General features: G+C 38.3%; 1 protein-coding gene across 3 annotated transcripts in view; it reads left to right on the top strand.

The window, feature by feature from the left end:
* RPS6KA3 (ribosomal protein S6 kinase A3) overlaps positions 1-13,066 on the top strand; it is a gene marked incomplete at both ends in the record, with an annotated part of 108,565 nt that overhangs the window by 79,562 nt on the left and 15,937 nt on the right. For all 3 annotated transcript variants that reach the window (XM_079728256.1, XM_079728255.1, XM_079728254.1), the window contains 6 exons: positions 3,908-3,996; positions 4,193-4,257; positions 4,333-4,435; positions 6,352-6,476; positions 8,088-8,213; positions 12,214-12,303. In XM_079728256.1, the coding sequence (XP_079584382.1) occupies positions 3,908-3,996; positions 4,193-4,257; positions 4,333-4,435; positions 6,352-6,476; positions 8,088-8,213; positions 12,214-12,303 (598 nt within the window). The remainder of the gene's footprint in view (positions 1-3,907; positions 3,997-4,192; positions 4,258-4,332; positions 4,436-6,351; positions 6,477-8,087; positions 8,214-12,213; positions 12,304-13,066) is intronic.

The following is a 13,066-nucleotide window of genomic DNA, read 5'->3' as shown; positions in this document are numbered from 1 at the left end:
AAGGCTCAAACAAGATGAGCCCCAGTGGGGGTGATGTCCAATGAGTTGGGTTTTTATGTTAGTTTTGACATTTCCTTTTCCTTTTTCACTATAACGAAGTCATGGGATTTAATAATCAGTGTGATTCAACCAATTGCACTCATTATTTTTAATGCCCAAATTGTTCTTTTTCTGACCACCTTTTAAATGTTCGCATTACCCAGTGTTCCATCTCTGATATGCTTTTCTCCCCGCCTGGACTCACTTTCCTGATTGACATCAGTCTTTCCAATAACTATTGAACATTTTAATTACTCCCAAATCACTCTTTCTTACCTTAATTTACCAGGCACCAGACCTTTGTTTCCATTTACTCACCTGCATGTTTCTCACAAAACATATGACATGCATGACTTAACATTTTTAAACGAAATTTATCTTTGTTCGCTGTTCTGTTCCTCTTCTTGTATTCCCAATTAGCAGCATTTCCATGTACCCTATCTCCTAAGCCAGAAACCTAGAAATCATTCTTGATTTCTTCCTCTCTTGCATACAAAGGTATTCACCAAATTCACTCTCAAAAATATTTCACTGTCCCAACCTTTCCTCTGCATTGCACTGCTTACAGTTCTCAGATCTCCTACCCATGGTGATCTCCTACCCACCCTATAGGGCCAAGCTTCTAAGTAGATTGCCCACTGCCTACCACCGCTTCCCACTCCAGATCATTCTATACTTCCCTTGGAGTTCCCTTCTTGAAAATAAATCTAGTCCGTTAGTCCACTGTTTAAAGACCTCTGCTATATTCCTGTTACCAAATACGGCAGTGTTTCCCCTCGTTTCTGTTGTTTAACAGAACGCTAATTCTACAAGATGTTAATAGGTATTCTCTGAAGAAGAGGTGCTAAAAACAAATGTTTAGAAAAATACTGATTTCATTACTCTAAATTTATCGGCCTTTTATATGCAACGTATTTTATTTTATGTCTCTAACAAGGGGTATAATAGATAGCATTCCACAAACTCACTGGATCATGAAATATTTTTTTGTTGTTGCTAAGTGTCTAGAGAAATTAATAGTATTTAATAAAATATTGGGGGACACTGGCCAAACGAATAGATTCTCAACCTTTAAATTGCATTTAAGGCCTTTTACAATCTCCCATGTTAAAATAGATATCCCCTACTGTTCCCTTAGCACTCTTTACATGTGTCCTTCTGAATTTGTCTCTTAATGTACTAGTGTTATCTATATCTGTCTTCCCCACTGATTTTGGGGGGGCTGTCTTTATCTCCGTATCCTAAGCAGTGTCTAGCACATAGTAGCTTCAATAACAACTCACTGAATAATAAATGGATCTATTTCTGAAATAGAATTTTCTCTGCTAGCCATTTTCTCCAGCTCTGTTATTATTTTCATACTTACAGGATCATTGGTTTCCTTAATTTGTAGGTTGAGAAAAAGAGTAAAATTATATATTAGAACTGAAACAGACCTTCAAGCTCATCCAGGCCAGTGGTTTTCAGACTGTGTGCCACAGACATCTTAGATGTTCCACAGACCCCTTTCCCACCAGCTCCTCTTCCCGGGAGGGCTATTAAAGGGAATGGGAGGGAAAAAATAGGTGTATGAAGCACATGTTCTTTTAAATGTTTTAAATGTTGGATTTCTTAAATTCCTGTTGAGAAAGGGTTCCAAGTCTACAGTTTGGCAGCCATTAATCTAACATCCAATCCCCTTGCTCATGAAGAACTGGTAACAGGCTCAGGGGGATTGGCTTTCCCAAGGTCACAAAGTTCTTAGTAACAGACCCAGAACTAAGACTCAGATGATCTTACTTTTACAGTAGTGCTTTTTACAAAATTCTGAAAGATGAAAAAGTTCATTAGAAGATTTGGGGCTAACATTCTGTGTTCACACAAAAACCTAGACCCAAATGTTCATAGCAGTTTTTCGTAATAGCCCCAAACTGGACACAATCCAAATGTCCCTCAACAGATAAATGGATAATCTGTGGAATATCCTTGTCATGGAATACTACTTAGCAATAAACATGAATGAACTATTGGGACTTCCCTGGTGGTGCAGTGGATAGGACTCCACGCTCCCAATGCAGGGGGCCTGGGTTCAGTCCCTGGTCAGGGAACTAGGTCTCACAAGCATGCCGCAACTAAGAGTTCGTGTGCTGCAACTAAGCAGCCGGCGAGCCACAACTAAGGAGCCTGTGAGCCGCAACTAAGGAGCCCTGGAGCAGCAACTAAAGAGCCCACGTGCTGCAATTAAGACCCGGTGCAACCAAATAAATAATATAATAGATAGATAGATAAATAAATAAATGGAATGAACTATTAATACAACAACTTGGATGAATCTCAAGGGAATTATGCTGCATGAAAAAAGTTACATACTGTATGGTTCCATTTACATGGCATTCTTAAAATGACAAAATTATAGAAATGGAGAATAGATTAGTGGTCTCCAGAGGTTAGGAATTGGGGAGGGAGGGAGGTGGGTGTGGTTATAAAGGAGCCACTTGAGGGATTCTGGTGGTGTTGAACTGTTCAGTACCTTTACTGTGGTGGTGGATACAGGAACTTAGAAATGTAATAAAAAGGCATAGAACTTCACCTCACAGCTGTCAGGATGGCTGTCATCAAAAAGTCTACAAATAGTGGTCGCTTTGGCAGTGCATATACTAAAATTGGAATGATACAGAGAAGATTAGCATGGCTCCTGGGCAAGGATGACATGCAAATTCGTGAAGCATTCCATATTTTTACTTTGTTATACAGCAGAAACTAACACAACATTGTAAGGCAATTATGCTCCAATAAAGATGTTTAAAAAAAAAAGTCTACAAATAACACATGTTGGATGGGAATTCCCTGGCGGTCCAGTGGTTAGGGCTCCGTGCTTTCACTGCGAGGGCCTGGGTTCAATCCCTGGTAGGGGAACTAAGATCCCGCAAGGTGCGTGGTGTGGCCAAAAAAAAAAAGCACACGTTGGAGAGTATGTGGAGAAAGGGGAACCCTTGTATACTGTTGGTGGGAAAACACTAATTCAGAAAGATACATGCACCCCAGTGTTCATAGCAGCACAATTTACAATAGCCAAGACATGGAAGCACCCCAGGTGCCCATTAACAGATGATTGGATTAAGGAGATTTGGCATACACACACACACATACACACACACACACACAATGGAATGTTACTCAGCCATAAAACAGAATGAAATTCTTCCATTTTCAGCAATGTGGATGGACCTTGAGGGCATTATGCTAAGTGAGATAACTAAGACAGAGAGAGACAAATACTGTATGATATCATTTACATGTGGAGTCAAAAAATAATACAAATGAATGTATATGCAAAACAGAAACATTCACAGATATAGAGGACAAACGTATGGTTACTGAAGGGGAGATGGAAGGCGGGTAGGGACAAATTAGGGGCGTGGGATTAACAGATACAAACCACTGTATAAAATCAATAAGCAACAGGATATACAATATAACACAGGGAATTATGGCCGTTATCTTATAATAACCTAAAATGGAATATAATCTGCAAAAATACTGAATCACTCACTATGCTGTATACCTGAAACTAATGTAATACTGTAAATCAACTATACTTCAATTTAAAAGATGGCATAGAACTAAACACACACACAAATAAGTGCAATGAAAATTGGAGATATCTGAATGAGATCAGTGGATTGTGTCAATGTCAGTATCCTGGTTGTGATATCACACTATAGTTTTGTAAGATGTTACCACTGGGGGAAACTGGGTAAAGGGTACGTAGGCTCTCTTTGTATTATTTCTGATTTTGAATCCATAATTATCTTAAAATTAAGTTTATTTTAAAAATAAAATACAGATACCTCCAAAACATAAAATATTATATGGATTTATTATTTAGAGCCAAACTTGGGATGCCACAGTTTTTGAGTCCTGAAGCCCAGAGTCTTTTACGAATGCTTTTCAAACGAAATCCTGCAAACAGATTAGGTAAAATTTTTAATTAATTTGTTTCTTTTGTGTGTTTGTTGGTGTTTGTTTTCTAGGGGGGAGATGGATATTTGTGTTTGTTGTGGGATTATGAAATAGTAGGACAAATGTTAAAAGTGAAGACTGAATAAACAATATATATATTTATCCTTGAAATAAAATTACCATTTAATCAAAACTAGTCAATTTTTGATAGGCGCAGGACCAGATGGAGTTGAAGAAATTAAAAGACATTCATTTTTCTCAACAATAGACTGGAATGTAAGTATAGAATGAAAACTTGCTTGAAATTTTTTTTATAATTAACACATGTCTAAGTCTCTTTTTTTCCTCCAGAAACTGTATAGAAGAGAAATTCATCCACCTTTTAAACCTGCAACTGGCAGGCCTGAAGATACTTTCTATTTTGATCCTGAGTTTACTGCGAAAACTCCCAAAGGTAAGGAGAAAACGTGAAAACCCAAATATAAGACAATATATATATTTTTCTTGTTCAATCAGAAAATCTTATCTAGTATAACTCTATATACTGTCCTCATTTCTTCCCTTCATACACTACCCCTGCTGCAATAACTAGATCATTAGTAAATCCTTTATAGCATTTTATAGAAGTTAAGGTCCTTGTTAAATCTTTTAGCAAATTATGTTGTACCTTAAACTTTGATACAATTTGTGTGAAAAAATTATTTGGTTGTGCGTTTATTTACCTGTAGCTATGTTCACATGAAATACTACAGCATAAATAGTGCCCTTTAAAATTCTAATATTATATGGTATTCTGGAAGTACTTAACAAAGTTCAAATCCCAAACATAACTTAAACTTTATGTGAGGTGTGATAACTTCAAAATGATTCATATCCTGTATCAGGCTTTATCCCAAAATTGTACAAACTTTATCCTAAAATTGCACAGTGACTATTATAGAGAAGTGATCTTTGAAATGGTAAGTTGTATTTCATTCATAAGTGTGTGTATTATACATAATGGTGTTTTGCACTCTAATATTCTCTCATTTAGGTGTATCAGATCCCAGGTTTATCATTGACAAGCAAATAAATAGAAAATGGACTTGCGTGTATCTCCCATAGAGTGTATCATTCAAACCTTGCTATAAAGCTTTACAGCCAAAAGTCTAACAATGTATATTAAGCATTGATGGGTGTTTATTTTTATAAGGCAGCCTTAGAAATTTGGATTAACACATGAACAGAATTTTATCATATGTATAGACAGTGATATGCATAGAACTGATGATATATGGTAATGTTTTACTTTGCTTTCTCAATACAATTTGTCCTGATAGAGGAAAAAAATCTTAGAATAGAGCAGTTCTGTATTATATTCTGCCCAGATAGGTTCTCTTAGCAGAAGTCTTCAGTATGATATTAAGAGAGAACTTTATGTGGAGTTGATGTTTAAGTAGATTTACCTGTTTTTTGCTTGCCTTTAGCCTTTATAGTATGTTTATAAATATTAGTATGCCTAATTGTGTGTTTATATTTATGAATAACACATTTATTATACTTTTATTATTTCTTTTTATAGTGAGCATTAACTATATTGTGAAAGTATTTTTCTGTTTTTGTTAATGCCAGTAGATTCCACATAAATAATTTGAATAACAATACATGTCATGTCATAAAACATTTTAAGGACTATGTACTGTGATTGTCCTAGTATATATATATATAATAATTTATATATATATATATTTGATCTTTTATGTGTATAATAATTTTATCTTCAGTTTAGATTTCTAGATTCTGACATTATATATTGAGACCACTGGACTAAATTCCTTTCTCCTAAATTATCTGCAGATCAACCTTGTATCTCCCCCTAACCAGGAGCCATAGCATTGTTAGGTTATTATTTAGGGCTGCACTGTCCAGTGTGGTAGCCAATAGCCATATGTGGCTATTTAAATTTAAATTAATTAAAATTAAAAATTTTGTTTCTTAGTCACACTAACCACATCTCGAATTCTCAGTAGCTACATGTGGCTAGGGGCTACTGTATTGGGCAGCACAGATAAAGAAAATTTCCATCACTGCAGGAAATTCTTTGGGACAGTGCTAATTTAGAATAATATTAACCCAGTAATTCATTAATTTAGTATATTCTGCAAATGAATTAGCAATTTTCTGTGCTCTGAGGGACTAGGATGTTAGAGTTTTCATGGCAATAAGCCATTAGGACAGATCTGCTACAGTGCCTTACTTAGTTATCCTGGAAACACTGGATACCTGAGAGTAGAATTGCAGAATAAGTGAGAACGGTCATAATGTTGACAATTCTTCCCTTAATTACCTTTCAAAGCAATTACTTTCTTAGTAATTTATTATTCTTTTCAGATTCACCTGGCATTCCACCTAGTGCTAATGCACATCAGCTTTTTCGGGGGTTTAGTTTTGTTGCTATTACCTCAGATGATGAAAGCCAAGCTATGCAGACAGTTGGTGTGCATTCAATTGTTCAGGTGAGTGAATGTCTTAAGTAATTTTAAATTTGAAATATTGTAAGATACAGTTCATTGTGTGGATAATTATGTTAGATTATATCTGCTGACCTTAAGTGAGCAGCTTAAAATACATTTTATATCATTGACATTACTCTTAGAAACTCCTTTCATATACCTTTGAAAAGGTTGCATGCGCCAGAATCCTGGATACCTATCTGACTTGAAAGTAGAATTCTAAGAGAGTTGAGATAAGTATCACCATCTTGTTGTCTCTTGTCTCCTGTGCCTCAGAATGTTTATTGGGCCTAATTTGTTTCATCCTCTGTCTCTGTTAGATCAGCTATGGTGAGCTGAGGTCTCCTAGTTCACTGATACTTTAGAACAGGGGTCAGCAGACTTTTTCTTTAAGGACCAGATAATAAATATTTGAGGCTTCTTAGGGTGTATGGATCTCTGTTGCAACTACTCAACTCTGCCGTTGTAGCACAAAAGCAGTCATAGATTGTATGTAAATGAATGAACATGGCTGTGTGCCAATAAAACTTTATTTAGAAAAAACCGGTAGTGAACCAGATTTGGCCCACAGGCCATAGTTTGCCAACCTCTGTCATAGAAATATATAAGAAATAAAAATAAACTTAAATTTTAAGTTTTCCAAGTTTTGTGTCCTTGTTCTTTTGGAGCCCCATTGTCATTAGGAAGAAATGGTTATGGGTACTGCCTTAGGGTAACTCCCTCCTTATCCCATCTGTTGATCAGTGGGAGAAAAAGGAGCTACAGAAGCAGGTTTCTGAGTGTGTGTGTTTGTAGCAGGCGACTGCACTGCTAAATTAAATGTTATTAGAGGAACACAAATAGTACAAACCATTAGATTTATTTCTTCCCATCGTAGTATCATGGAAAGATAAATTTAATTCATCTTCTTTATCATAGAGGGAACTAGATATATCTTTTGAAGCATTGAATTGTTTTTAGGGTATACTTAGTGCTTGAATTTGCTTGATGATTAAGTTGCTTTTGCGCTAAAGTTTTTTTCACAAGTCAGTTATCTTGCTTTCCACTTTCTAGAAAACCAATTTAAGCACTGTTTTTTGAACAAAGTTCATGTTGAAATAGTCTGTCCCTTTTACTATGACAAGCATGTGATGAATTCTGTAGAATGTATGTTTATGATTTCTATGTGGTGCATCGGAGAGAAGAATCCAGATGTTCTAATTCTGAATCCTCCTAAATCTTTTCTCCTATGCCAGAGGTTTCAAATGTCTCCCCATTTGCAAAGGTATTTCAAAGACCTGTAGCCGTTTGGGGAGTAGATTGGGACATAACCACTGGCAAGGCTGTCAGCCCCTTATCACGTAGCTCTGTGTTTCTTATTGTACATATTCAGTTTTTTCTTTTCAACATAAGCTTTTTTTAAAGGCATATTTCTTGCTGTGCATTGTATTGTACACACTTCAGAAATGCACAGTTATAGAAGAATATATGCAGAAAGATTCATTTTTATTTTTACTAAATTCATTTATATTTATAGTTAAGGCCAACAGTGCATGCTGAGTAACATGTTTCCCTATTATGTAATGTACCAAAGTCATTACAGGGCTCTTCATCAATTTATAATTGTGTTTGTAGCAGTTACACAGGAACAGTATTCAGTTTACTGATGGATATGAAGTAAAAGAAGATATTGGGGTTGGCTCCTACTCCGTTTGCAAGAGATGTATACATAAAGCCACAAACATGGAGTTTGCAGTGAAGGTAAGTGTTTTTAGATTTCAAATGCACCTCTAACAGTTCTTATTCATGCATGCTAGTATCAGTTAAAAATTACACTCTTCTTTGGTAAGTGTGCCTTTTGTTATAAAAAGATAAGGTAATTTAAATGTCTGGCTAGTGATCTTCGGGGATCTTAATCTGGAACCATAGATCCTCCTATGAGCTCAAAAGGTAAGGCAGCATACATCCAGTTTGCGGAGGGCAGTACCACTTTACACCTGACCTGGTTTTTAGTAGCACCCCGTGTACTCTCAGAAGTCCCCCGTTTATGGTCAAGATGTCAGGGAGTTCCTCGGAATTATATGCCAAATTTTGTATGTTTACATTTTTATGGCAGAAATGTTCATACCATCTTTCACATTTAGAAGGATCTGTGAACCAATAAAAGAATAAGAACCACTGTCATAAAATATATTATCATTAGCTGTTTTAAGTTCGTCAAGCATCCTAAGACAGTAAGGATTTTCTAAACCAAAAACCAAGGCACATACCTCTATGATAAAGTTCGAGTCCAAACCTTTAGTTATAAGTGAACAAATACTATATTCAAGTTTCTGCCTTTTCACTTCTTGAGTTGGATGCCTCTGCTCTCCCATCACAAACAATTCAAGTAATGTCTAAAGCTTTCAACTTAACTTGAGCCTTAGAACTAGTCTATAACTATGGGTAGCTTGTGTTTAGTTAGTGGGGAAAGTGGCATTAATTATTATTACTTCTATCCTTCCACCAATCTATCCATTTATCTAGATCTAGTATGATTTTACTGTGTAAAAATAAAAATAAATGTGCTTTATTTATGCATAGCAAATATCTGGGAGGACACACCCAAAAATTGTTGCTGCTATTTTAAACTTGGATGTAGTTGTTTTAAAAAGCCATCAGTGTCTGTAAGGCATTCTGTCAGTTATAAGGATGAACCATAGAAATACATTTTAATTTGCTCTTCTACTCAGTGAAATGTGGGGTACATAGAAATTTCCAAATTGCACACATGAAAGGAGAGAATGTGAATAATGTACTTGGTAGGCAATTTAAGAATGTATCTTGCCTCCATAAACACATCAGAAAAAAGCAGAAATGTCCTGAGGCCCCCTTCAAATTATAGAAACCAGGAGCAGTATACCAAAACCTTGAGAACATCTTCCAGCTATATGTGGATTCTTGTGACTTAAATTAGATCCCTAAAACCAATCCCAGCACTTGATTCTACTGAAATTACTACATATCTAAGATTCACAAGCAGAGTTATGGATATAATGTAAGCTGGGCTCACGATTAGCCGATCAGAGAGAATGTTGCCAAAAATAAAACCTCCCCAATTCTCTGGTGGTCCAGTGGTTAGGACTCCACGCTTCCACTGCAGGGAGCACGGGTTCAATCCCTGGTCCAGGAACTAAGATCCCACAAGCCATGTGGTGCGGCCAAAAAATAAGTAAATAATAAATTTAAAAAATAAAATAAAACCTCCCAATGTGTTCTGGTTTTCAAAAGACTAACCCCAAATCATCTCCCTTGAGTCAGCATGTCTATTCCATGTACCTTTCCTCTTAATCATCCACTTACCTGATTCTACACTATCATTTGCAGTTGATCACAGCGGACGCCTGTATGTTTGACTTCCCTGTTCTCCAAATAAAGAACTGTTTTCACAACTAAATCCATTTCAGATAACAGATTTGGCTCATATTGAGAGTTGCAAGCTCTTTCCTAGGATGCTGAAGCGTTTGGGTATTTGTTGCATACATAATTACTAAGCTGTTTTAAAACTGAAAGTATGAAGGTCACAAAATTTATTTCAGACTACCTTTTGGATGAAATGAAAGCAAAACTTGTTGCCTTTTCTTTCTTTTTTTTTTTTTCCAGCTTTTTTTGGGCTGCATTGGGTCTTCGTTGCTGCACAGGCTTTCTCTAGTTGCAGCGAGCGGGGGCTACTCTTCATTGCGGTGTGTGGGCTTCTCAGTGCGGTGGCTTCTCTTGTTGTGGAGCATGGACTCTAGGCGTGCGGGCTTCAGCAGTTGCGGCACATGGGCCCTAGAGCACGCGGGCTTCAGTAGTTGTGGCTTGCAGGCTCTAGAGTGCAGTCTCAGTAGTTGTAGCACACGGGCTTAGTTGCTCTGCGGCTTGTGGGATCTTCCCGGACCAGGGATCGAACCCGTGTCCCCTGCACTGGCAGGCGGATTCTTAACCACTGTGCCACCAGGGAAGTCCTTGTTGCCTTTTTAAAAATATAATGTTACGGGCCTCCCTGGTGGCGCAGTGGTTGAGAGTCCGCCTGCCGATGCAGGGGATACGGGTTCGTGCCCCGGTCTGGGAGGATCCCATATGCCGCGGAGCAGCTGGGCCCGTGAGCCTTGGCCGCTGAGCCTGCGCATCCAGAGCCTGTGCTCCGCAACGGGAGAGGCCACAACAGTGAGAGGCCCGCGTACCGCAAAATAAATAAATAAATAAATAAAAATAAAAATATAATGTTACTTTAACAGATTAAAACGTTAAGAGAAGTATTTTTTTTTTTTTTTTTTTTTTTTGCCATACGCGGGCCTCTCACCGTTGCGGCCTCTCCCGTTGCGGAGCACAGGCTCCGGACGCGAAGGCTCAGCGGCCATAGCTCACGGGTCCAGCCATTCCGTGGCATGTGGGATCTTCCCGGACCGGGGCACGAACCCGTGTCCCCTGCATCGGCAGGCGGACTCTCAACCACTGCGCCACCAGGGAAGCCAAAGAGAAGTATTTTTAAGAAGCAGGTGACATAAAACAGTTGGAAAGCTAAATTAGTATTTTAAAGGGCTTTATGGTAATAATTAAACTTCATTCTAACCAAGTAGAATTCTAGGTATGGTATTCTGCTTAGCTTTCTACCTAGCTTCAAAAATAAAGTTTGTTCCACTTAACTATTAATTGTTTATAAGTAGCTTACAACTGATGGGATATTCCATTGAAGCATTTTATTAAGAAAGTAAATTCAGTAAACAAATGCTAATGGTGGTATTATAAATACATCTTGCCCTTAATTATCTGTATTGATAGGGGTTAGAAGTTAACTGAGGGCTTCCCTGGTGGTGCAGTGGTTAAGAATCCGCCTGCCGGGGCTTCCCTGGTTGCGCGGTGGTTGAGAGTCCGCCTGCCGATGCAGGGGACACGGGTTCGTGCCCCGGTCCGGGAGGATCCCACGTGCCGCGAAGCGGCTGGGCCCGTGGGCCATGGCCGCTGAGCCTGCGCGTCCGGAGCCCGTGCTCCACAACGGGAGAGGCCACAACAGTGAGAGGCCGCGTAACACACACACACACACAAAAAAGAATCCGCCTGCCAATGCAGGGGACACAGGTTTGAGCCCTGGTCCAGGAAGATCCCACGTGCTGCAGAGCAACTAAGCCCGTGCACCACAACTACTGAGCTTGCGCTCTAGATCCTGTTAGCCACAACTACTGAAGCCCACGTGCCACAACTACTGAAGCCCGTGCTCCGCAACAAGAGAGGCCACCGCAATGAGAAGCCTGCGCACCACAACGAAGAGTAGCCCCCGCTCGCCGCACCTAGAGAAAGCCCACGCACAGCAACGAAGACCCAACGCAGCCAAAAATAAATAAATTTTTTTTGTTTTTTTTTTGTTTTTAAGTTAACTGAGTTCCCAAAGGTGTAAGACATTGAAGGCTGGAAGAAAGATGAGTTAACTGTGTTCTTGGTACCTTTTCTTGAGGCTTTTGAGTTTTTATTAAATCCTAAACTTGCTAAAAATTTAAACTAGACAGACCTGGTTTGAATGTGACTCATGGCATAGAGTTTACTTTACAGTCTTGCCATCTATATCAAGACTGGCTTTCAAATTTTGATTAGACAGTCTGGCCAGGTACTTGAATAAAAATGGTTGATAAATGGCTTATAAATACAGTGTTTACACAAAATAACACCTAAGCCTGTAGCTGTAAATACTTAACGTTTATACTGTATAGTTCATGAGATTTTATGATAAATATTTGCCTTTTAGATTATTGATAAAAGCAAGAGAGACCCTACAGAAGAAATTGAAATTCTTCTTCGTTATGGACAACATCCAAACATTATTACTCTAAAGGATGTAAGTAGGTTCTTTAACGTAGATCATTTGACTCAGTTGTCTAACTCATATTTGGAATGTTTTCAAATATCATGTGGTAGACAAAGAATTCGATATAGTGAGTAAAAAAAAATAAGAGGCCAACATATATAGCATAATTCCAGTTATAGAGAAAAATGTTTAGTTAATTTTTCTGCCTTTAAGAAGAAAAGTATTACATTATTGCTTTTAATATCAGTATTTACTGGAACACTTGGGTATTAATTATGTTCAGGATTGACAAGTCTCAGGCTCCATAGCCTCCCCAAACTGTCTTCCACAGTACTGCCAGAGGGAGCTGTCCCTTGTATCTAACCATATTACTTCCCTGCCTACAGTTCATGTTCCCCAACACCTCTGGTCCCTGCATTCCTCTGTCTGTAGTAGTTTTGACACTTCCTCACACACCCTATGCTCCAGCCATGCTCAAGTATGTACAAATTTTTCTTAACATGCCTCGTTTTCTTCTGCTGCTCTGTCTTTGAATTTATGATTCACTCAATTGAGAATGCCATTTCCCTTTTTTGCCTGGCTAACTACCACACATCTAAGACTTAGCTAAGGCATTACTTCCTTCAGGAATCCTGCCCTGCCCATCACCACCCCCCAGACAAGTGAAGTTTCCTTTCCCTGCTACTTATAGCTTTCATCATAACAGAGGTGTTGGCAAAGGGTGCGAACTCCTCAGGCAGCATTAAGCCCTCTCTTGCTCATGGTGCTCACTTAGGCTCAAAGGCCGTGTCTG

The sequence above is a fragment of the Hyperoodon ampullatus genome (assembly GCF_949752795.1).
Source record: "Hyperoodon ampullatus genome assembly, chromosome: X".
NCBI lineage: Eukaryota > Metazoa > Chordata > Mammalia > Artiodactyla > Ziphiidae > Hyperoodon > Hyperoodon ampullatus.
This window is presented reverse-complemented; position numbering and strand designations above follow the sequence as displayed.